General features: G+C 32.8%; 2 protein-coding genes across 3 annotated transcripts in view; both read left to right on the top strand.

Annotated features, from left to right (window-relative positions):
- LOC6036821 (membralin) overlaps positions 1-3,821 on the top strand; it is a 208,478-nt gene extending 204,657 nt beyond the window's left edge. For both annotated transcript variants that reach the window (XM_038259194.1, XM_038259193.1), the window contains exon 12: positions 3,302-3,821. In XM_038259194.1, coding sequence (XP_038115122.1) covers positions 3,302-3,579 — 278 coding nt within the window. In that variant the 3' untranslated portion in view covers positions 3,580-3,821. The remainder of the gene's footprint in view (positions 1-3,301) is intronic.
- Positions 3,822-16,375: 12,554 nt separating this feature from the next.
- On the top strand, positions 16,376-22,169 carry LOC6053780. Its single transcript, XM_038263726.1, has 4 exons — positions 16,376-16,489; positions 21,287-21,395; positions 21,776-21,830; positions 21,962-22,169. Exons 2-4 carry the CDS (start codon positions 21,287-21,289, stop codon positions 22,026-22,028), a joined length of 231 nt encoding a protein of 76 aa, XP_038119654.1. The 5' UTR covers positions 16,376-16,489; the 3' UTR covers positions 22,029-22,169.
- Positions 22,170-23,080: the final 911 nt, after the last annotated feature.

Here is a 23,080-nt window from a genome sequence, read left to right as displayed (position 1 = left end):
AAATACAAAAATACAAAAATACAAAAATACAAAATACAAAAATACAAAAATACAAAATACAAAATACAAAATACAAAAATACAAAAATACAAAAATACAAAATACAAAAATACAAAAAAAATACAAAAATACAAAATACAAAAATACAAAAATACAAAATACAAAATACAAAAATACAAAAATACAAAAATACAAAAATACAAAATACAAAAATACAAAAATACAAAATACAAAATACAAAAATACAAAAATACAAAATACAAAAATACAAAATACAAAAATACAAAATACAAAATACAAAATACAAAAATACAAAAATACAAAAATACAAAAATACAAAATACAAAAATACAAAAATACAAAAATACAAAATACAAAATACAAAAATACAAAAATACAAAATACAAAAATACAAAAATACAAAATACAAAATACAAAATACAAAAATACAAAAATACAAAATACAAAATACAAAAATACAAAATACAAAATACAAAATACAAAATACAAAAATACAAAATACAAAATACAAAAATACAAAAATACAAAAATACAAAAATACAAAAATACTAAAATACTAAAATACTAAAATACTAAAATACTAAAATACTAAAATACTAAAATACTAAAATACTAAAATACTAAAATACTAAAATACTAAAATACTAAAATACAAAAATACTAAAATACTAAAATACTAAAATACTAAAATACAAAAATACAAAAAAAAAATACAAAAATACAAAAATACAAAAATACAACGTTTGTAAATATTTTAGAATCTGAAACTTTTGAGTAAATTTCCTGATTAATTTGATGTCTTCGGCAAAGTTGTAAGAATTCTTAAAGACTATTTAAAAAAAAGGTACACTGAAAAAAATGCCGATCTTTTTATAAACTTTTTTTTCGTTAAAACTCAATTTTCCAAAATAAGTTGTTTTTGTTTTTACTAACATTTTTAAAGGGCCATATTATGCCCTTTTCAAATGTTAGTCTTATTGAAACTTTTTTAAATTATTGTTTTCGAAATGATCGGAAAACATTTTCAGAAATGGATATTTTCTATAGTCGATATCTAAACAACTCATGATCCGATTTTCAATGTTTAAATTTGAAATATTCGTAAAATTTTTGATCTTCGAAAAAACAATATTTTTATTTTTTTCGAATCAAAACTAACATTTCAAAAGGGCTAAACATTCAATATCACGCCCTTTTGAAATGTTAGTTTTTTTGAATTTTTCGAAAAAAATATTTTTACGATAGACAATCATGGATACTTTTTTCAAAAATTAAAAGACCGGAATTTTCCGAATGAAATTTAGTTTTGAATGGCTATATTTTTAGAACGATGCCCTCAATAAAACAAATTGTTAAGTACTTATTGATTTCAAATTTGATTTTACATGAAAAAATATGTTAAAAAATTGTAAGTTCAAGATTTCAATTTTTAACAGAAATCACTTTCTTAAAAAGAGTCTTAGCTCGTCGGCAAAATATTGGTTCTTACTTCAGAATGCCTTAAAATATGCGGGGATTTGTCCCTTAAAAAATGTTAAAGAAGTAAATTATTCAAAAAAAAAACGGATTTTGGAAATTGTTTTTTTGTGAAAAAAAAGTTAATTAAATACTTATTTTTTTCCTTGTGGCGATTTTTTCTGATATCTACATCATTGCCGATCAATAAAAAAACTTCTTGAAAAGTTACTGATTTTCTAATATTCACAAGAGTACGCCAAATTTGTACTGAGAATTGTATGAGTGAACCAATGACACAAAATTGCTTCTTTGGTGATAGGGAAGGCCCCCACAAAGTTTGAGCCAAATCAAAAAAAAAAAAAATATTTTTAAAATCCATTTCTGGGTTTGGTAGAGAATTGCTCACTTTCTAAACAATTTGATCATGAGCATGAGCATGAGCATGATTGACTGCCAATAGGGACGTGGCGTTACATCGTGCTGCCACCTGGATTTTTGAGGTGCAAGAGTGGAAAAGTGCTGAGTCATCGTCTAAAAATAGACGGCGTCCTATCTCGCCCAGCAAAATTAAGTCGATAAAGTAGTCGGTTTCGATGAGAAAAAGTGGAAAACGTGGTCTAAAAATAGCGAAGCCATTCCCCTATGAGCTGCTACTCCGTTATTGACAGATCAGCTGAAGTTAAACAATGAATCAAAAATGATCAGTGGGAGCCAACCATCCGTTCACTGTTTAACCTCTGAAGATCCCTACTTTATTAGTCAACACCGGCGCCCTCCCAAGAAGCCTGCAGGTAAACGAAAGGGAGGAATGTTAGTCCGATAGTTGAAGTTGCAGACTCATCAAGCACATAGTTTTTCGCTATATACTTGTTGATACCGCTTGAGACCGTTGAATCCACAGCATCTCTTCAAGCATCACGTGAATATTTTTTTTTTGGGTTAGTAGAATAAGGTATAAGCTTTTCGATGCCTCCCGAGCTACGACGCTATGGGGAGGATTTTCATAACAGACCCGTCGGCGAGCCTTCCGAGCAACGATGCTATGGGAATGTCTTTCTGGTTAACACACAAAATCACTCACACACAGTTATTTTGCTCCACTATTATCTCGGCTTTTTCACCGCAAAAAAAAAACCTTATTCGAAAAATTTAAACACAATCCACCCACGCCGTGCCTTCCGAACAACGATGATATAGGAAGGGCTTTGAAAATCACAAAAAACACTTTTCACTCCGAATATTGTTTTTACGACCACGCGCTCCTTTTGCCAATTATGCACTCTAATGACATTGCATTTTCCATTGCTCACTTTCTAAACAATTTGATTAAACAAAATAATTCTTCTAAAAAAAAAAAAAAAATACTGATGATCATTTTTTTACAAAACAAATGATATATTTTATTTTTCAATGGTTTTTTCTACAAGAGGTCAAGCCGTTTACACAAAAAATCAAATCCCGAAATCGTGAGTTTAGTTCATGAATGTGAGAACCACGAAGGAATTTAGTCTTAGGTATTGAATTTGCACTATATCCATGAATATATTCCTTCGTGGTTCTCACATTCATGAACTAAACTCACGATTTAGGGATTTGATTTTTTTCCGTGTATAGATGCTCACACTCATTTTTAACATTAACGTTAGTGTTCTATGCGATTTTGTTGCAAAATATTTATCAGAAAAAGGATCAGAATAATTTTCGACAAATTTAAAATTTCCCGGGAATTCGCGGGATTTTCCGGGAATTTTGTAACCCCCGGGATATTGGACGCTCTTATTACTGCTGAAAATCTAGCGATTTATGTTTTACTTTTTTTCAGACAACTTATCCAGCGTGGTCGGCGGTGCCGGTGACGCGAGTCCACGGTCCCGCAGCAGCAGCCGGTCGTCCGGAACGGACCGGCGCAACAGCAGTAACCCGTCGGCGGGGGAAATCACGGTGGCCAGCTGCCGGCTGCCGGCTAGTATAGCAGCGGAACAGACCGTTACCAGTCGGTCGTCGTCCGGGGCGGCGGATTCGGTGAACCCGGAAGCCACGGCGGCGGCGACGGCCAACGGCGATTCCAACAGCACCAGCAGCAGTGAGTTGCAGTCTTAAAGAAGACGACGAAGAGTTAAAAAGGTCCTCGTCGGAGTTGTGTACTGTGTTTGTATACTTGCTTATTTATCTGTGAATTATGTTTTAATGGAAATGATGAAGAAAACGAAATCTTACACTAAACATTTGATGAAGCAAAGCGCGGCGGATTGATTTTTGTGTGTGCTATAGAAGTGAGAAAACAAAATGGACGAAAATGAACCGAAGTTTGGTTCTGTACATATAACGAAAACAAGCAAAAATACAACGTTTAGTCTAAAAGCAACAAGTGGCATGAAATTAACAAACAAAAAACAGTCAGCGTTCGTTTTCGGAGAAGAAACCTTCTTATTTTCGGTTGAAGATATTTTTTTATTATTTCGTTTATGAGCTAGTCTCGAAACGCTACCTTAAACAATGGCAAAATTATGTACCACGCAAAAGAAAGCAAAACGCAAAACAGCAAAAAAATGATGTTTATTAAACAAAAACAGTATCGTTGGTTCTCTTGTTTTATCGAAAAAAAAAAATAATCCCAACTTGTTGCTCATTTATCCGAACGTCCCCCCCTCATCAGCTGAATAGTGAATAATGTGGAAAATCTGCGATAATCACTTGGTGACAAAAAGAAAGAGAATAAAATTGGGTAAACCGTTTTAATTAACGGTGTGCGACGATGACGATCAATCGGTGCGGCAAATGGGTTCCGGCAGCAGGGTGCCAACCTAAATGAGCGGTTGAATTTTTGGGAGAGCATTCAGATTTTTTCCACCTAAACAGCAATAGTTATGTTATTTTTTAAGCCTTACTGCCTAATTTTTTTCGAAATTTTTTATTTTTTCCTTGGTTAGGAGGTTTTTTGGAGCAACTTTTGTTCTACAAAAAACTTTACCGTTGTTTTTAATAACATTATCATTGTTTTTAATAGTATTAAACAATATAGTTTTTTTTTTACAAATGCATTACTATGATATGGTACTATTATCATTTAAATTGTATAGGAAATATTAATGAAAAACACAACCAAAGTTAACCCCAGAAAAAATACATTTTTTAAACATTGGCAAAGTCGTATAAAACAAGTCACTCTTCCAAACCGAAAATTTCTATAACTTCAAGAGTTCTTCTTTCTAATGCTTTTTAAAGATCGAAAATTAGTTGAAAAATTGATTTTTGGTGAATTTTTAAATTGAAGCTCGTCTAAAAGCGGGTTTGAATAAAAGAAAGGTGTTTTTTTCAGGCAAAAAATACCCCTCGCCATTTCAATTCATTTTACCTGCCTTAGACGCAAAAGACAAGTGAATGAAAAATTGTTTAAAGTTTCAAATATCTAACCTAACATTTGAAAAGGTCTTATGAAAATTTTAAATGCTGTTTTGAAGGTCTCTATGTTTAAAAATATTTTTTTCTAATTCTTCGAACAATATTATAAAACACATAAGAAAAAGTGAAGATACATTTTTTTATGAAAACTGAGTTTTTCGACGCGCGCCACGCGCAAAAACGAGAAAAAAAAGATTTTTTTCATTAAAACTACGACAACTAAAAAAAGTGTCCATGATTGTCCGTTCCTGAGAATATTTTCTTCTTTTGATGTTCAGAAAATGTAAAATAAATTAACCAACGGTTCAAATTTCAATGTTGAAAAATGAAACATTTGGGAAATTTTATGATCTTTTCGAAAAAAAAAAATTATGACGATGTTGGAATCAAGATAAACAATTCAAAAGGATCAAACATTCAATTTCTCGCCCAATACAAAGAGATTTGGGAGATTTTCGAATATTTACGTACCAAAGTTTATGAAGCCCTTTATGGGTGAAGCAATGACACAAAATGGCTTCCTTGGTCATAGGAAACAACCCCAGAAAGTTTGAGGCAAATAAAAAAAATGTCGAAATTGGTCGATTGCGTAGAGAGTTGGTCCAAATCTTTTCAAACTTACGTTAACTTAGCCATTTTTTGTTCGAAAAATAATACCGTAAAACAGGGTGACTTTGATAGGTTTGAGATTTTACCGCAAAATGAAGAGTACAAATTAAATACGGTATTGAATCATATTGACCGTGGTAGAGAAGTGTTCAATGTACCTCAAGAAGAACACTTCATAAACATTTGAAAAGTTTAAAAAGTTAGATAACTATAATTAAGAAAAGGTGAGCAATACTCTGAGATTTCGGTCATTCGATTTTTTCTGTATTTTTTAATCCGGCTGATACTTTTTTGGCGCCTTCGGTATGCCCAAAAAAGCCATTTTGCATCATTAGTTTGTCCATATAATATTCCATACAAATTTGGCAGCTGTCCATAGAAAAATGATATGTGAAAATTCAAAAATCTGTATCTTTTTTGATCCATTTGGTGTCTTCGGCAAAGTTGTAGGTATGGATATGGACTACACTGAAAAAAATGAAACACGGTAAAAAATATTTTGGTGATTTTTAATTTCACTATTGTCACTATAACTTGATTTGCAAAAAAACACTATTTTTTTTTTTTTTGCATGTTTTAGAGGATATCAAATGCCAACTTTTCAGAAATTTCCAGAATGGGCAAAAAATCTTTGACCAAGTTATGATTTTTTGAATCAATACAGATTTTTTGAATCAATACAGATTTTTTCAAGAAATCGAAATATTGGTCGCAAAAATTTTTCAACTTCATTTTTCGATGTAAAATTGAATTTGCAATCAAAAAGTACTCTAATGAATTTTTGATAAAGTGCACCGTTTTCAAGTTACAGCCATTTTTAGGTAACTTTTTTGAAAATAGTCGCAGTTTTTCATTTTTTATAATTAGTGCACATGTTTGCCCACCTTTGAAAAAAATATTTTTGAAAAGCTGAGATAATTCTCTATATTTTACTTATTGAACTTTGTTGATACGATTCTTAGTTGCTGAGATATTGCCATGCAAAGGTTAAAAAACAGAAAAATTGATGTTTTCTAAGTCTCACCCTAACAGCCCACCATTTTCTAATGTCGATATCTCTCAAACATTAAATATTACGCCCTTTTGAAATGTTAGTCTTGATTTAAAATTTTTGAAAATATTTTTTTCGAAAAGATCGGAAAATTTTACGAATGTTTCATGTTTTAACATTGAAAATCGGACCTATAGTTGCTGAGATATCGACATTAGAAAATGGTGGGCTGTTAGGGTGAGACTTAGAAAACATCAATTTTCCTGTTTCTATTACTTTAAGTCGCTGTATCTCAGCAACCAGAGGTTCAATATTCAATGTCTCTTAGACAATTTTATAGCAAATTTCCTGAACCTCTAAAAAAAAAACAAAATTAGAAATGGTCACTTTTAAAAATCAAAAAAACTGCAAATGTTTCGCTAAAATCAAACTTCCGACTGCTATATTTTGAAAATAGAGCCTTTTATCAAAAAATCTGTATAGTACTTTTCGATTGAAAATTCAATTTTACATTTAAAAAAACCGCAATTTTTTTTATGCATGAAACTTTTATTTTTTTTACAAAAATCACATTTTTTTTTAAAAATTCATAACTCGGCGGCAGATTTTTTAACCATGTTTCTCTATAGCTCAAAAGTTGCGGGTATTTGTCCCTTAAAAAATATCTAAAAATCTCGAAAATAAAAAAAATACGTGTTTTGGGAAATTGAGTTTTAGTGAAAAAAAAGTTGCCTATTTTTTCTCAAAAGTCCTCAACAATACCTACAACTTTGCCGAAGACACCAATCAATTGATCAATTGATCAGAAAATTCACTCAAAAGTTACAGTTGTTTGAATATTTTCATACCATTTTTGTATGGACAGCAGCCAAAATTGTATGGAGACTTGTATGGGTGAACCAATGACGCAAAATAGCTTATTTGGTCATAGGGAAGGCCCCAAATACAAAAAAATAAAAATGGTCGAAATCGGCCGATTTCGTAGAGAGTTGCTCATATGACTTATTTTACCAATAAATGGCTATCACTTGAAAACAGCATTTTATCATAAAATATTGCATATAGTTTTCGATTTGTAAACTTAATTTCATTTCTGAAAAAGGATTTTTGCAAAAAGAAAGGGTTTTTGATATCCTATTTTCGGATATCGATCCGCTTTGGGAGGAACTTCTGGGGAAATCGGGGTACCAATCGATTTCTTGAAATGTCCCCAAGTGACTCAGTATATTCTGAACATGGTTTAGATAGTATTTTTGGTGGATTGACGCATCCAAAAATAAAAGTTCAAAAATCTTGAGTTCTGATTTTTTTTTGAAGAAACTATTTGATCAATCTCATCAATTTTGGTTAATATGAAGGTTCTTAATGTAACCGGGTTAAAGATATATCATCTGGTATAAAAAAATCAGGGCGGAAAATTCGATTTAGGAGTAACCCTAAGTATGATCCCCAAACTATGCTATACTGCGCATAAATGTCGTAAATCTCAAGCTTTTTTTTAGGTCCAACAAATTTTAATTTTTTTGCTTTTTGAGTGTTTTTGAAATCGCCTTGAGTCAGGGCTATTCAAAAACAACCAAAAAGAAAAAAAATATTATTAGACCCTTGTAAAAAAAATATCTCTGGATATGAATTTCCATCACTTTTTAAGTAATGATGCAGTTTGGGTCAAAATCTACTCAAAAAACTTTTAGAAAAATAAACACCAAACTAAAAGTATCGTGACATGGGCAGTAAGTGTTATTCAATTCGGAAATTTAAGATGGCTTATACAATATTGAAAAAAATAATAATTATTTTGTATGTTAAAATACTGTTGACATTTGATTTTGATCCGATTTTTTGTCATTGATTGTCCCATTAATTCTTTCGGATAATTGAAGTTCGGTTCATCGAGTCTGGACAACTCAATTCGGCTGGTGTACAACGCATTTCAGAACAATAGCTTGAAACTTCAATTTAAATATTTTTGTGCTAATGCCAAAAGATCCAAAGTCCTAAAAACTGGTCTTAACCCGGGCAGACTGTAATAATAAAATTCATGCCATTTCAATAACAAATACTGTTAAAATAACAGAAAGTGTTATGGAATCTTTTTGAAAAATCAATTTTTGCATAAGAGTTTAATAACAGTTCATGTTATCATAACAAAAGTTGTTATTGGTCTATTATTGGTTGAAACCAAAACAACTTGGAAATAACATTTTTTGTTATGGTAGAATACCGCCAACTGTTGTTCGGATGATCGGATTAGTTGTTAAAATAACACAAAATAAAAAAAAAAAACAAAGATTTGTTCAATCATAACGTCGAAAAACAAATCTTGTTATAAATAACACAGTATGTTATTGGACTAGTATTTTCAAATAACAAAAAATGTTATTCTCAAGTTATTTCCGTCTGCTCGGGAAACGCGATTTTCGAAGTTTTCAATTTGGTATTGTCCGTTTCTCTCGAAGGTACACGCCGCGCGGCATTTCAGAATGTGCCGCACACACTGTTGCCAGCGATTTTCTGCACTTTTGGTGCAATAAAAAACATTCCCGGCAACAATGCCATGCAATTCGAAAAAGAAGATCAACAAAAATAAAACGCACAGTATGGGATTTGACAGCGCGCATTTGCCAAAAGTGCGGCGCGTCGCTTCGAGGCTGGTATGCCGCGTGTCCTTTTCGGGAATACGCGCAATATATTAGCACCACAATTTTTTCTTTCTAATGGAGCTCTCCCAGAGCTGAGGGACAAAAACTTTTAAAAATGTTATTTTTATCTAAAGAATACCTTTGTAATCGTTGACATTTCTATTTCAATCACGAAAGTCATTAGAAAGGGGTTTTCCGTTGAACAGCATATCAATTTAACTCAGGGTTTCCTTTGATTGAGAAATGCTGGCCTTTTGGGTTAGGGTTAGAACTGAAAGTAAAAAATTAATACAAATTAAGGTTCCTTGATTGACCTTTTTTTTTTGTTTCCATATCTGGAGTTTTTTTTGAAAAGGTCCTATAAACCAAATTTTCAATTTTTGCTTTTTGGGTGTTTTTAGAACCACCTTGAGTCAGGGGTATTCAAAAACACCCAAAAAGCAAAAAATGAAAATTTGGTTTATAGGACCTTTTCAAAAAAAAACTCCAGATATCATTTTAGGGGATGATATAAAATTGTAAAAAATGATTTACAGGAAAGTTTATTTGGAAGTTCTTTGTCATATTGGTCATGTCTGTTACATAACCACCTGTGTTATGTTTAGTAGAGTGGTTTTTTTTGCATTGTGTCGAATACGGTGCAGATGGAAAATTATTTAAAATGGCAAAATAAACTTTATGAAATAGTAGATTATGGAACAAGGTCGTACAATTATCCAACAAAATTATGAATCCAAATGTAATTGCAATTCCGACAAATTTTTAAATTAAAATTTCTCAATGAAATTTCTTTTTTTTGCACAAGACTAGTGTCAAACTCCGCCACTGAATTGTGGCGGGGTGCATTAAAAACCAATAAAATTATTTTTTGGGATCTAAATCTACTTTATGAACTTGATATGATTTTTGGAAGATTTCAGTTGTTTGCTACTATAAACTCAACTTGATGTGGCATTGTTGGTCAAATAAACTCAACAAGATTTTTCGCAGATACGCCTCGGACAATTTATGTTCGTGGCCATGTTCGGTTATCTCTTAACCATACCCTGGGGTGAACTTGACTTGTTCGTGTTTTTACGAACATGGGTAGATTTTTCCAAGATGCAACTTTCTGCCCGGGATTTACTCTTAAAAATACTTTTTATTGCATTATTTGATTCATTTGAACATTTATTTCGTAAGCCGTCACCCTATCTCAAAAGATTTCTTTTTGAAACTCGTTCAATGTCAATGTTTGTCAATTTTTTTTTCGCGCCATGGAAATAAAAGGAGCAGCTTAAATTAATTAATCACAGCGCCGTTGATATGGGTTATCTCGCTGAATCGCTGGCCGATGAATACATCTGGAGTGGATAATGCGCTGCCTGACAATGTGACACGACTCTGTTTGAACGTGCGCCGGTGGCGGCGGGCTCCGTGTGACATTTTAACGAGTGATTGTGCGGGGGCAAATTTAAAATTTTTGGCGAACCGTTTTCTAAAGGTTTCGGCTTCCGGGGAAGTGTTCAATTAATGGCGCTTAATTGAAATTGATGCCGTTTTGCATGTGCGGCTGCGGGTTGTTTTTGGTGATTTCAATAGATATTTGCAATAGCAAAATTTGATTATCAAATCTACACAATGAAATTTGAACAACAACCATAAATAGAGTCGTCTAAATCGCCTTCAAATAACCTTTATTCACAATTACTCACCGTTTGACCGTTCCGATGATCTAATCAGGAACGATTGACACCCCCGGGCGTAACGAGCGGATGATGAATTGGCAGCTTCAGCCCGAAATGTTCGCAAATCTTCCAGCAAGGACAAGTCAGTCGTGTGTAGATGGAGTGACGTTGCAATTCGAATCCAATTCCAGATTGCCAAGGTGAAAATTATGCACCACGGGAGGTCAAATCTTGCTCTGCGATGATGCTGTCTCGGAGGAATCGGCCCGAGTGAATTCTGCCAGTTGGTCATTTCAGAAGTCATGCAGGAGATTTCTGTTGCCGATAGCCGTCCTAAGTGGTTTTGGGTTTTCTGGGAAAATTAACAGAAGCCGATCATGTTTACATGCTGGGCTGGGCACACTGTTTTGCATTTGGGACCTTCTGGCAGCTTGGGGCAGGGCGAGAATTATCGGAAGATTGAAAGAGCTCGGCGCCGAACCAATAATTTGATTTGGCTAATGCTGCACTCAAAAATTCAATAATTTTTTTTTAAATTTAATATTCTTTTTCTAGTAATGTAATCTGAGAACATGATTCCAACACAAAATTTCCTTTTCAGTTGTGAGGATTATATATATCAGATTTTGTAAATCTTTTGAGCAATTTTCTCGAATTTTGCAAATTTATTTTTCATTGAATTTTTTTGTTGGTTTGTATGAATCTTTGTCCATCGATTGTCCAAAAAAAAGCTATTTTGCATCATAAGCTTCTTCAAGAGCATCCAATTTTCCGGGGTTACAAAATTTCCGGAAAACTCATCAATAATTGTTTTGATACTGATTCTGATAAATATTTTGCAAAAAAATGTATAGAATAGCAACTCAAATGGTTTACATAAGTATGAGGATCAATGAATTTTTAACAGCTTGTAAAAAACATACAACTTGAAAAAAAAAACATTTTCTAAGTTTATAAGCTGTCTTTCAATTTGCTCAAAATTTAAAAAAAGGATAAGTATTTTTTTTATGTTTAAACGTACGTATTATTTTTTAATCTCGGTTTGAATCCATTCTCCGAAACCATAAAATTTCTTTCAAATTTGTCTCTGATGAGTTGATCTTCTCCAACTGTGATAAAGAAAAATATCGATAACTATGTTAAAATTAGAAAAAAATGCAAATAATCTGCCTTTTACTTGAAATATCACTTTTATGCAATCAAAACTCAAAGTTTTCAAATATTGACTTTGGCTGAAATAATTTTCATAGCAAATAAAGTTGTTTGTTTGTTTTATTTTGAAACCTCTTACGCCAGCTTTAGTGTTCTATGAATTTTTAACCTGAAACTGTAATTTCTCGAACACTTTAAAACAAAATAACCTGATTCTTCTTGCACAACCCTCTTTGAGGCATTTAATGATACCAATTAAATTTTCATTCAATTTGGTCATTGTAAACAAAGAAGGAAAAAAAATGGTCTTGACTGGAAGTGGTACCTTATTTTCAAATGATATTGCAACAATTTTCCTATAAAAGCTCACCAAATTAAAATATTTAATTCCTCACCTTACTGAGGAAAGGCTATAAAATCACTCGAAAAATGAACTTATTAATTTTACCTCGTAGACCCACCTTCACGTATACATATCGACTCAGAATCATTTCGATGAAAATGATGTCCGGGTCCATCAGGCGACCTGTCCTTAGTTAGATAATCGAAAAATCTTCCAAATGAGCCTAGAAAATCGATGATCTGACAACGCTATCAAAAGTTATAAGCACTTAAGTATTATTTATACACATTTTGGAGGTCGGATTCCAGATATTGTGATAGAAATATTGTCTGAATCTTCCATGCGAACTATCGTTGAATAGGTTTTTTATCAGACTTTGCCGATGAGCCAGAAATATTGAAGGTATGCGAACCCTATCAAAAGAAATGAGTAATAAAGTTGATGTGTTAAACATGTTAAGGGCGAATGTTGCTATTTTTACTGAATGTATTGACTTTATGAATGTGAGGAAGGCACCAACCACCTAAAGGTGGATTAAGTAACGTTTTCTTTTGTAAATAAAAAAAAAACAAATAGTTATGAATATCTAAACATCCGCTTGCAAAATTGTCTATTTCAATTAAAAATGAGCATCCTTGTTTATCTTTAAATAAAAATATAATAGAAATGCTGAGAAAATGACTTTGCTAAGCCAACTTTTGGGTGCTGAAATATATCTTGGAAACCATTGGGCAGATTTTCAATGGTTAAAAGTGAAACCAGCGTGAAATTTGTTTAACTTTTTGAAAAAATATTTTTGGATTTTTGAAATCATGACTAAGATCTTAATAAGATAAACAAAACCGAAATGACTTTGACTTTTAATCTGATTCTGATTTAAATCCGATCAATGGTTTCCAAGTTATCATCGCTTGAAAATTGAGGGTTTATTGGTTCTAACTAAAAAACACTCATTTTTTTTAGTCAGAGAAAAGCATATACATCTTGCCCTTTTGAAATGCTGAATTCTGAGAATTCGGTCATTCGTTTTTTTTTTGCACTGCAAAAAGAAGCCATTTTGCATCATTAGTTTGTCCATATAATTTTCCATATAAATTTGGCAGCTGTCCATACAAAATGATGTATGAAAATTCAAAAATCTGTATCTTTTGAAGGAATTTTGTGATCAATTTGGTGTCTTCGGCAAAGTTGTTTGAAAAAAATACAAAAATTAAAATAAAAAAGACCTATTTCGTACAAAATTGTTCGCAGATATCAAAAAAACTAACTTAATCCACCTATGTGGTTGATGCCTTCCTCACTTTTTACCAACAATGCATAATATGAGTGGTTTGGACACATATTTCAGCTATTTTTTTAGGTCCAGAAAAATAAGTACACAGATATAACTTAAGTGTCATAACTCGAGACAGGGTTGCCAGATTTTCAATTTTAGGGACTCGTTGGAAAGGTCTCTTGATTACCTAACCAACGATGGGTCGGATGATGGTTCTGGACATCGTTTACATACATTTAAGTGAGATCCGGCTTTAAAAAAGTACATAAATATCACTTAAGTGGTCATAACTCGAGACAGGGTTGCCAGATCTTCGATGTTGTGGGCTTGTTGAATAGGTCTCTCGATTACCTAACCAACGATGGGTTGGATGATGGATCCGGACATCGTTTACATGCATATAATTGAGATCCGGATATATGTGAAAACACATTTTTATACATAACTTTTGAACTACTTATCGAAACTTCAAAAAATTCAATAGCGATGTATGGGACCCTAAACCAAGTCGAATGCAACTGGTTCGATCAAAATCGGTTCAGCCAGTGCTGAGAAAACTTGGCAAGATTTTTGAACACATACATACATACACACACACATACATACACACACACACACACACACACACACAGACATTTGTTCAGTTTTCGATTCTGAGTCGATATGTATATATGAAGGTGGGTCTTCGAGCTTTTTATAAAAAAATCATTTTTAGAGCAGGATTATAGCCTTACCTCAGTGAGGAAGGCAAAAATCACAAATGTTTAATTTTTTAACATTGAAAAAAGAACAATTAGTTTCTGAGATATTTCTTCTAGAAAATAATTGTCTTCAAGGCAATTGCTTAGATATTTTTTTCTTGTAGAATGGTCACTATTTAGAAAAAAATCGATATTGATTTTTCAGTTAGAATCAAATATTTTGTATAACCGGTGCACTGTGTGAACAAATCTGTAAAGTGCTTTTCGATTCCAAATAAGATTTTATATTAAAAACTGAAGTAAATAAACTTGGGTATAAATTAGGAATGGGTTCGTTAGTTTGACAATTTTGGAATAAGAAGACAACAATAACTTTCTTGGTTGCTGTGCACCCTTAAATGTCACCTAATATAATATTTCAACGATTTAAGTATTAAAATTCAGTTTTGACCAATTCCTTATATTTAGATTTTTTCATTTATTTTATCACCATCGTGTTCCCCGGACAATTTTATATAATAATCAACGGGGGGAAGCGATTGTTCACGCTTCATACATTTTTTTTTGTATGGGCAATTGTCCACGGAAGGGGGGAGGGTTGAGATTCCCAAAAAAGTGTCACGTGGTTTATGGCGAGAAACAGCAATTTTCCGGAAAAAGATGAAATGAATTCGAATCCGAATCGGATCCGAATCCGAAACATTTAAAACCTGAAATATGCGGGATTCATCCCTTTTTGTTGAAAAGTACGCTATGTAATTCCGAGTGTGGGGCAAAATCAAACATTTTTCGGTAAAATCACTGTTTCTCGCCAAAAGTTCATTTTAGTTTGAGGTCTTCATTCATTATTATGTAAAATTGTTCGGGGAACACGCTGATGTTAAATTAAAAAAAATATATAAGGAATTGGTCAAAACTGAATTTTAATACATAAAACGTTAAAATATAATATTAGGGAGCATTTGAGGATTAAATTATATTTTCATCGAATTCCTTGGACAATTTTCTAAAAAATACAACCTGCAGAAAGTCTTTTGCTAAAAAATTGCAAAGTTATGATTAAAAGAAAAATAAGTTTTTTATAGAATCGTCAAAACATACTTGGGATTTCTGTAAACTATCGATAGATGAACGTTCCTTCCAAGTTTGGTCCAAATCGGTGAAGGTCGATCCCAAAAGTGTACCCAGTTGACCTGGAATGACCCACTTACTTTTCTATGGTGGAAAAGTTGCGGGTTTTTAATATGGATAACAAATATGGATTTTGGGTAATTTTAGTTTTAACACAAAGAGAAGAATATAATTTAAAAAAAATCGACAGGATTTTTTCAGTGTGCCAATTCGTTGTCTGAATAGTCTTCAGAAATACCTACAACTTTGTAGAAGACATCAAATTGATCAGAAAATTCTTTCAAAATATACATACTTTCCAATATGTATGTACCATTTTTGTATGGACAGCTGCCAAAATTAGCTCCAGCTGTTGATAGCAGTTTTTTTTAAAACTGCTCAAAATTTTTCTGAAAAAATTGTATGTAAACAAGTATTAAACGAAAAAAAATTTTGAGTAGCTTTGCACCATTTTTAAACTAATCTTAAAACAATATTATTTTTTTAGGCAATATAACACGTTTTCATAACAGTTCAGTTTGCAAGCAAAAAATCATGTAAGACCAAAACCAATGCAGGGAAAAAATATACATGAAAATCAAAGCATTTTTCCAACAGAATTTAAAATATTTTTATGAACTCGAAACTTTGCATTTTTGTTTTGACAGAATATGGAACGGCTAACTGCTCTACTCCCCTTACAAGTGGACATCCACAAGAGCACATATCGAAGGAAAACTCCCCCAATGCTTGAGCTCCGTTCGAAAAAGAAGAAATTCCTTCCTTTGCAACTAAAACACATTACGTGTACGTGTACGCTTGTAGATTGCAACTTTTGCCCTCGCCGTTGGTGGTCCCCTCGCCATTATTGGGTTGCAAAATGGCAAAACAACAGAAAAATTGACCGCTGTGAACAGAGCAAAGGGAAAAAAGAGTTGACTTTCCCCGAGCCCTGGTTTCGCAGAATTATAAATAGTGTAATGCACCGATCGGACCGGTATCAGTGCTTCGTCGTTGAGTGGCCACTTTGGACCAGGTCGGAACAACTCTGCTGCCCATCCGATTAGCGATCGCGATTGTTTATTGGAAAGCACCTCGTTCCCATTTGTGCGCCAAGGTAAGTGCAGTGGAGGAAAAGTAAGTGGATTTTCCGTGCAAATATGTTCGTGATGTGAGTCAAAGACTTCCGGGCTCTTTTCCCGGTAAGCTCTCGGCTCATTTGAATGGGTAAAAGGTTGGCTAAAAGCTGCGAAATTGATTTACTTGCATCGTGGAAGGGGGAGAAATGTTGTCGTGGAAAATGCGAAATAATGCACTTCATTGTGGATGTGGGTTACTTGATAATTGTGTTTTGTTTGGAAAGGATATCCTTAATCTAGCACTAAAAGCCTCCGGATAGGGAAATGTGATTTTCGTTGATTGTCTTGCAATTTACAAGCTTTTAATTTTGAGACGAATGCTTTGGCATTTAAAAATAACACTAATTTTTCCGCGTTTTGACTGCAATGGCGTAAATGTAGGAGAAAATCCTCAATGTGTTCATGTGTTTAAAAAAAAAAAGATATTTCTCTCTTAGTTTCAAAACAAAAAATAATGATTTCCGAAATATTTTGACTTAGGATTGTTCTTAGATATTTTTTCAACATTACAAGCCATTCAACAATGTTACTTATTCGAGGAAACCGAATTGACATGCTACAATGTTGTTTAACTCAACCAGAGCAGACGGAAATAACTTGGGAAGGTCAGTTTTTGATATTGTGAGAAGATCGAAATATGTTATTAGGATGATCGGATTAGTTGTTAAAATAACAAAAATCAATAACAAAGATTTGTTCGAAGAATAACTTAAACTGTTAATATGTTGTAACCAATAACACAGAAGGAATCATGAAGGAATAACAAGATTTGTTATTTTGTGCGGAGAGGTGGAGCAGCATAATAACACAAATCGTTATTGAACTTGTATGTCTCCATAACAAAAAAAGTTATTGTTTTGGTTTATTTGCCATTTGCCAATAAACCTGCAGTTGCCATCACTCCTCTGTGCTAGTCAGGGCTGCAGAGTCGGGTACCTCCAAGCGACTTTGAATCCATTCTTTGAAGGCAACTCCGACTCTGGATGCAGGATATGACGTCAACGACGACTTCAGCTCTCCAAAAATACCCGACTTCACAGATTCCGACTCAAAGTGAAAGTTGCTGAAAATTATCTGAATCCGATGCCGTCTCCGAGGTCTCACTCTAGCTCAAACTTCAACGTCAGCTCAGACTTCCTAACTCTGTGAAAATAATTACATTTCAAAAATTCTCAATGAATAAATCACTTCTCTTAGAGAATATAACAAACTTAAAAAAACGAAAATGAACAAAATTATCCCAAAGATGAGCAGTTCTCTACGGAATCGGTATTTTTTCTTTAATTTTAATTTTTGTAATTTTTAATCCGGCTGAAACTTTTTTGATGCCTTTGGTATGCCCAAAGAAGCCATTTTGCATCATTAGTTTGTTTATGTAATTTTCCATGCAAATTTGGCAGCTGTCCATACAAAAATGATGTAGGAAAATTAAAAAATCTGTATCTTTTGAAGGATTTTTTTGATCGATTTGGTGTCTTCGGCAAAGTTGTAGGTATGGATATGGACTACACTGAAAAAAATGATACACGGTAAAAAAATTTCTGGTGATTTTTAATTTAACTTTTTGTCACTAAAACTTGATTTGCAAAAAACACTATTTTTATTTTTTTTTATTTTTTGATATGTTTTAGAAGACATAAAATGCCAACTTTTCAGAAATTTCCAGAATGGGCAAAAAATCTTTGACCGAGTTATGATTTTTTGAATCAATACCGATTTTTTCAAAAAATCGAAATATTGGTCGCAAATTTTTTTCAAATTCATTTTTCGATATAAAATCGAATTTGCAATCAAAATAGTAGTTTATGCAACAAGTTGCAAAAAGAGGATTTTTTCAGCACGAGTCGTACATTTATCCAACGAGGTTCACCGAGTTGGATAAATACGAAGAGTGCTGAAAAAATCAAGTTTTGCAACAAGTTCCATACAACATTTTTTGCAATTCCGAAAAACACCCATTGAGTGAAATTTTAAGTCAAATTTTCATGTATTTTGTCAATAAATCGTTTAAATCAAAAAAATGTTGAAAAGTGTTACTTTTTGAAACAAGTGCTGAAAAGTTTAACTTTTCAGCACCCATTTCAGTGCTGAAAAGTAGAACTTTTCAGCATTTATTTTGAAAAGTGTTGCTATTCGATTCTGTTATTTTTGGTACAGAAAAGTAGGCTATTTCGTCGTTCAAGAATGACAGGAAAAGTAAGTAATTTCACGACAGAATTGCAAAAAGTACTTTAGTGAATTTTTGATAAAGTGCACTGTTTTCAAGTTATAAGCTTTTTTAGGTAACTTTTTTGAAAATAGTCGCAGTTTTTCGACATTTTCTAATGTCGATATCTCAGCAACTATAGGTTCGATTTACAATGTTAAAATATGAAACATTCGTGAAATTTTCCGATCTTTTCGAAAAAAATATTTTCAAGAATTTTAAATCAAGACTAACATTTCAAAAGGGCGTAATATTGAATGTTTGGCCCTTTTGAAGTGTTAGTCTTGATTTAAAATTCTTGAAAATATTTTTTTCGAAAAGATCGGAAAATTTCACGAATGTTTTATGTTTTAACATCGTAAATCGGACCTATAGCTGCTGAGATATCGACATTAGAAAATGGAGGGTTGTTTGGGTGAGACTAAGAAAACATAAATTTTCCTGTTTTTAACCTTTGCGCGGCAATATCTCAGCAACTTAGGGTCGTATCAACAAAGTTCGAAAAGGCAAAATATAGAGAATTTTCTCAGCTTTTCAAAAATATTTTTTTTAAACAGTGGGCAAACATGTGCACTATTTTTTAAAAATGAAAAACTTCGACTATTTTCAAAAAAGTTACCTAATAAAGGTTATAACTTGAAAACGGTGCACTTTATCAAAAATTCACTAAAGTACTTTTTGATTGCAAATTCGATTTTACATCGAAAAATGAATTTGAAAAATTTTTGCGACCAATATATCGATTTTTTGAAAAAATCTGTATTGATTCAAAAAATCATAAATCGGTCAAAGATTTTTTGCCCATTCTGGAAATTTCTGAAAAGTTGGCATTTTATGTCTTCTAAAACATATATAAAAAAAATAAAAATAGTGTTTTTTGCAAATCAAGTTTTAGTGACAAAAAGTTAAATTAAAAATCACCATTTTTTTACCGTGTATCATTTTTTTTTTCAGTGTAGCCCATTTCCATACCTACAACTTTGCCGAAGACACCAAATCGATCAAAAAATTCATTCAAAAGATACAGATTTTTGAATTTTCCTACATCATTTTTGTATGGACAGCTGCCAAATTTGTATGGAAAATTATATGGACAAACTAATGATGCAAAATGGCTTCTTTGGGCATACCAAAGGCACCAAAAAAGTTTCAGCCGGATTAAAAAATACAAAAAAAATCGAATGACCGAAATCTCAGAGAATTGCTCAGATCTTAACATATTTAACATAAGAAAAAATAATAACAGATTCTGTTATGGACACTTAGAAACTTTTCCATTTGTGCAATTTATGGTAATTTTATTTCTAAGTCAGAATACCGAACGAATAACAAATTTTGTTATTAGGAGAGTTTTTGAAATGTATAGCATTTCCTCTTATTAGCGTGTTATTAAACATTTTCAGTTTAATTTCACTTCAATCCCAAATATTGTTTTTTTATCAGACACTGTTATTATTTTTTCTTACTGAAGTTGAAGTTCAGGATAAAATAATAACACTTTTTGTTATTTTAACAGGATTTGTTATAGAAATATTATTTATTTTTTTATAACCGTCTGCCCGGGATTGCATTTTGGATGGCCGTATAAAGCTTCCCGAGCAGACGGAAATAACTTGGGAATAACATTTTTTGTTATTTGAAAATACTAGATCGATAACAATTTATGTTATTTATAACAAGATTTGTTATTCGTCGTTATGATTTTTTTGTTATTGGATTGTTATTGTAATAACAGATTAATCACATTTTTAGTTATTCTTCGAACAAATCTTTGTTATTATTTTTTGTTATTTTAACAACTAATCCGATCATCCCAATAACAGTTGGAGTTATTCTTCCATAACAAAAAATGTTATTCCACAGTTTTTTTGGCTTTCAACCAATATCAAACCAATAACAAATTTTGTTATGATAACATTAACTGTTATTAAACCCTTATGCAAAAATTGATTTCTCAAGAAAATTCCATAACACTTTCTGTTATTTTAACAGGATTTGTTATTGAAATGGTATGAAATTCGTTATTACCGCCTGCCCGGGTTCCTTTTAAATACAGAGCGATTTTCAAGAAAAATTGTGAAAAATAGGGAATTTGAGAATAAATTACCCTTTGCCGTTTCGTGCGATGCATTAAACCATCACCAATTGATTCCCTGGATTTTTAACTTAAAAGACACTATTTTTCACACATGGGAACTAACGACGAAAAACAAATCTTGTTATTAATAACATAAATTGTTATTGGCCTAGTATTTTCAAATATCAAAAATGTTATTCTCAAGTTATCTCCGTCTGCTCGGGATGGCATGAATCTTGTTATTACCGGTGAGATCTGGTCTAGTATATGCATAAAAAACTCTCTTGTCGTGCCTTGGTTTATGGATGGTCCCTTAATGCTTTTTGTTCTTTTCAAAATTTCAGCATTTATCTTATTTTTCACGAAGGTTGGTTTCAAATGAGCATGATTTAGTACTAACGTACAACAAGAATTTAAAATTCTTTTCTACAACATAAAGATTTTCCCCTTTTTCAAAAACCATCTTATTTCTCAAACTTTACCCCACAACAGATGATCTCATCGCCGTCCACTTCCGCCACCTTCGCCGCCGGATCTCTTCTGCTGCTGTGCCTGGTCCTCGGCGGAGGTCACCTCGCCCTGGCCCAGAAGGAAGGCAACGGTAAGCTTGGCCCCCGCAGTAGGTATTTGGTCCCACCCTTGGCAGATGTTGTTCTAGCAGTTTCATCAACTTTTTCTACACCATCGTCAGTTGGTTTGTTGGTTGGCTGGTTATCGGCAGAGTTTGTTGGTCTTCTCTAAACAGACCGTGGATAACCGTAAAGTGTGGTGAAAAATAAAACGCACCGAGTTGGTATTATATGCTAATTTATTACCAAGCCATAAAACAGGGCAACATTCATTCCCCAGGTTAGTTTTATGGCTATGGTTTTGTCGGAACTCGACGGACAGTTGGTAGGTTACATCAGCCGGTTTAAGGCTGCAAATAGCTCGTTGGAAATAATTGAATAAATAACTTTATCAAGCTTTGTTCTTTTTCAGCAAAAACAATGGTAATTTTACGGTTCGTGGGTTTCAATGCTCGAACTTTCCTCCAGTTAGCATAACACAAAGCTTTTGCATGGTTTTTGCATGTACAATTTCGTAATTTTAAATAAAAAAAAAACCTTCAAAAATACATTTCCTAACATTCTAACACAACTTTCTCCCCCTTCGAACTGGGGGCAGGTTTCGACCAAGGCCCCCCTTGAGTGCATGTGCCGGCCGTGCACGGGCATCGAGGACGCCAACGTGATCCCGCAGGAGCTGGCCGCGTTCGCCGACGACGGCACGCTGACCAGCTACTTCCAGAAGGGCCAGTTGAGGAATTCCGAGTAAAGGGGAAGTTAATGGATATGAAGCCTCTTTGTAGGTGCATTGGAGCAATAAGAGTGATATCGTGTTTTTGTTTTTCTTTTGGTTGGAAATGATTTGTGAAAGCTTTCTAATAAATGCCATGTTGTTGTTAAAATGTGTTTGATTATCAGGAGAAAAATATTCAGCAAATGCCTTACGAAAAAACAAATCCGAAAACAAAAATGCCCGGATTACACTTAAAATTGAACTGGGTTTTCCCTGGCCAAAATAACTAGACCCGTTAACAGGGTGGCCTACGTCGTATTTGGGCGGTCAAAAAAATGCCTTTCGTAAATTTTAAACAAAAAAACATGTTCTAAAAATTATAATTCAGCATCATTTAACCCGATTTGAGACGCAGAGGACGCAAACAAAATGTGGTTAGATGGATTTTCAAAAAATATCTAAATCTAGTCTAATACTTCCCGAGCAGACGGAAATAACGTGGGAATAACATTTTTTGATATTTGAAAATACTGGGTCCCCGGGCAGACGGTAATAACAAAATTCATGCCATTTCGATAACATATACTGTTAAAATAACAGAAAGTGTTATGGAATCTTCTTGAAAAATCCATTTTTGCATAAGGGTTTAATAACAGTTTATGTTATCATAACAAAATTTGTTATTCGACTGATATTGGTTGAAAGCCAAAACAACTTTGGAATAACATTTTTTGTTATGGAAGAATAACTCCAACTGTTATTGGGATGATCGGATTAGTTGCTAAAATAACAAAAAATAATAACAAAGATTTGTTCGAAAAATAACTGAAACTGTTCTTAGTCTGTTATTACAATAACAATCCAATAACAAAAAAATCATAACGACGAATAACAAATCTTGTTATAAATAACATAAAATGTTATTGACCCCGGGCAGAAAGTTACATCTTCCTGAAAACTTGTCATGTTCGCAAAAACACAAACATGTCAAGTACCTGTTAACTT

The sequence above is a fragment of the Culex quinquefasciatus genome, chromosome 3 (genome assembly GCF_015732765.1).
Source record: "Culex quinquefasciatus strain JHB chromosome 3, VPISU_Cqui_1.0_pri_paternal, whole genome shotgun sequence".
NCBI lineage: Eukaryota > Metazoa > Arthropoda > Insecta > Diptera > Culicidae > Culex > Culex quinquefasciatus.
Note: the sequence above shows the minus strand (reverse complement) of the source record. Positions and strands in the feature narration are given on the sequence as shown.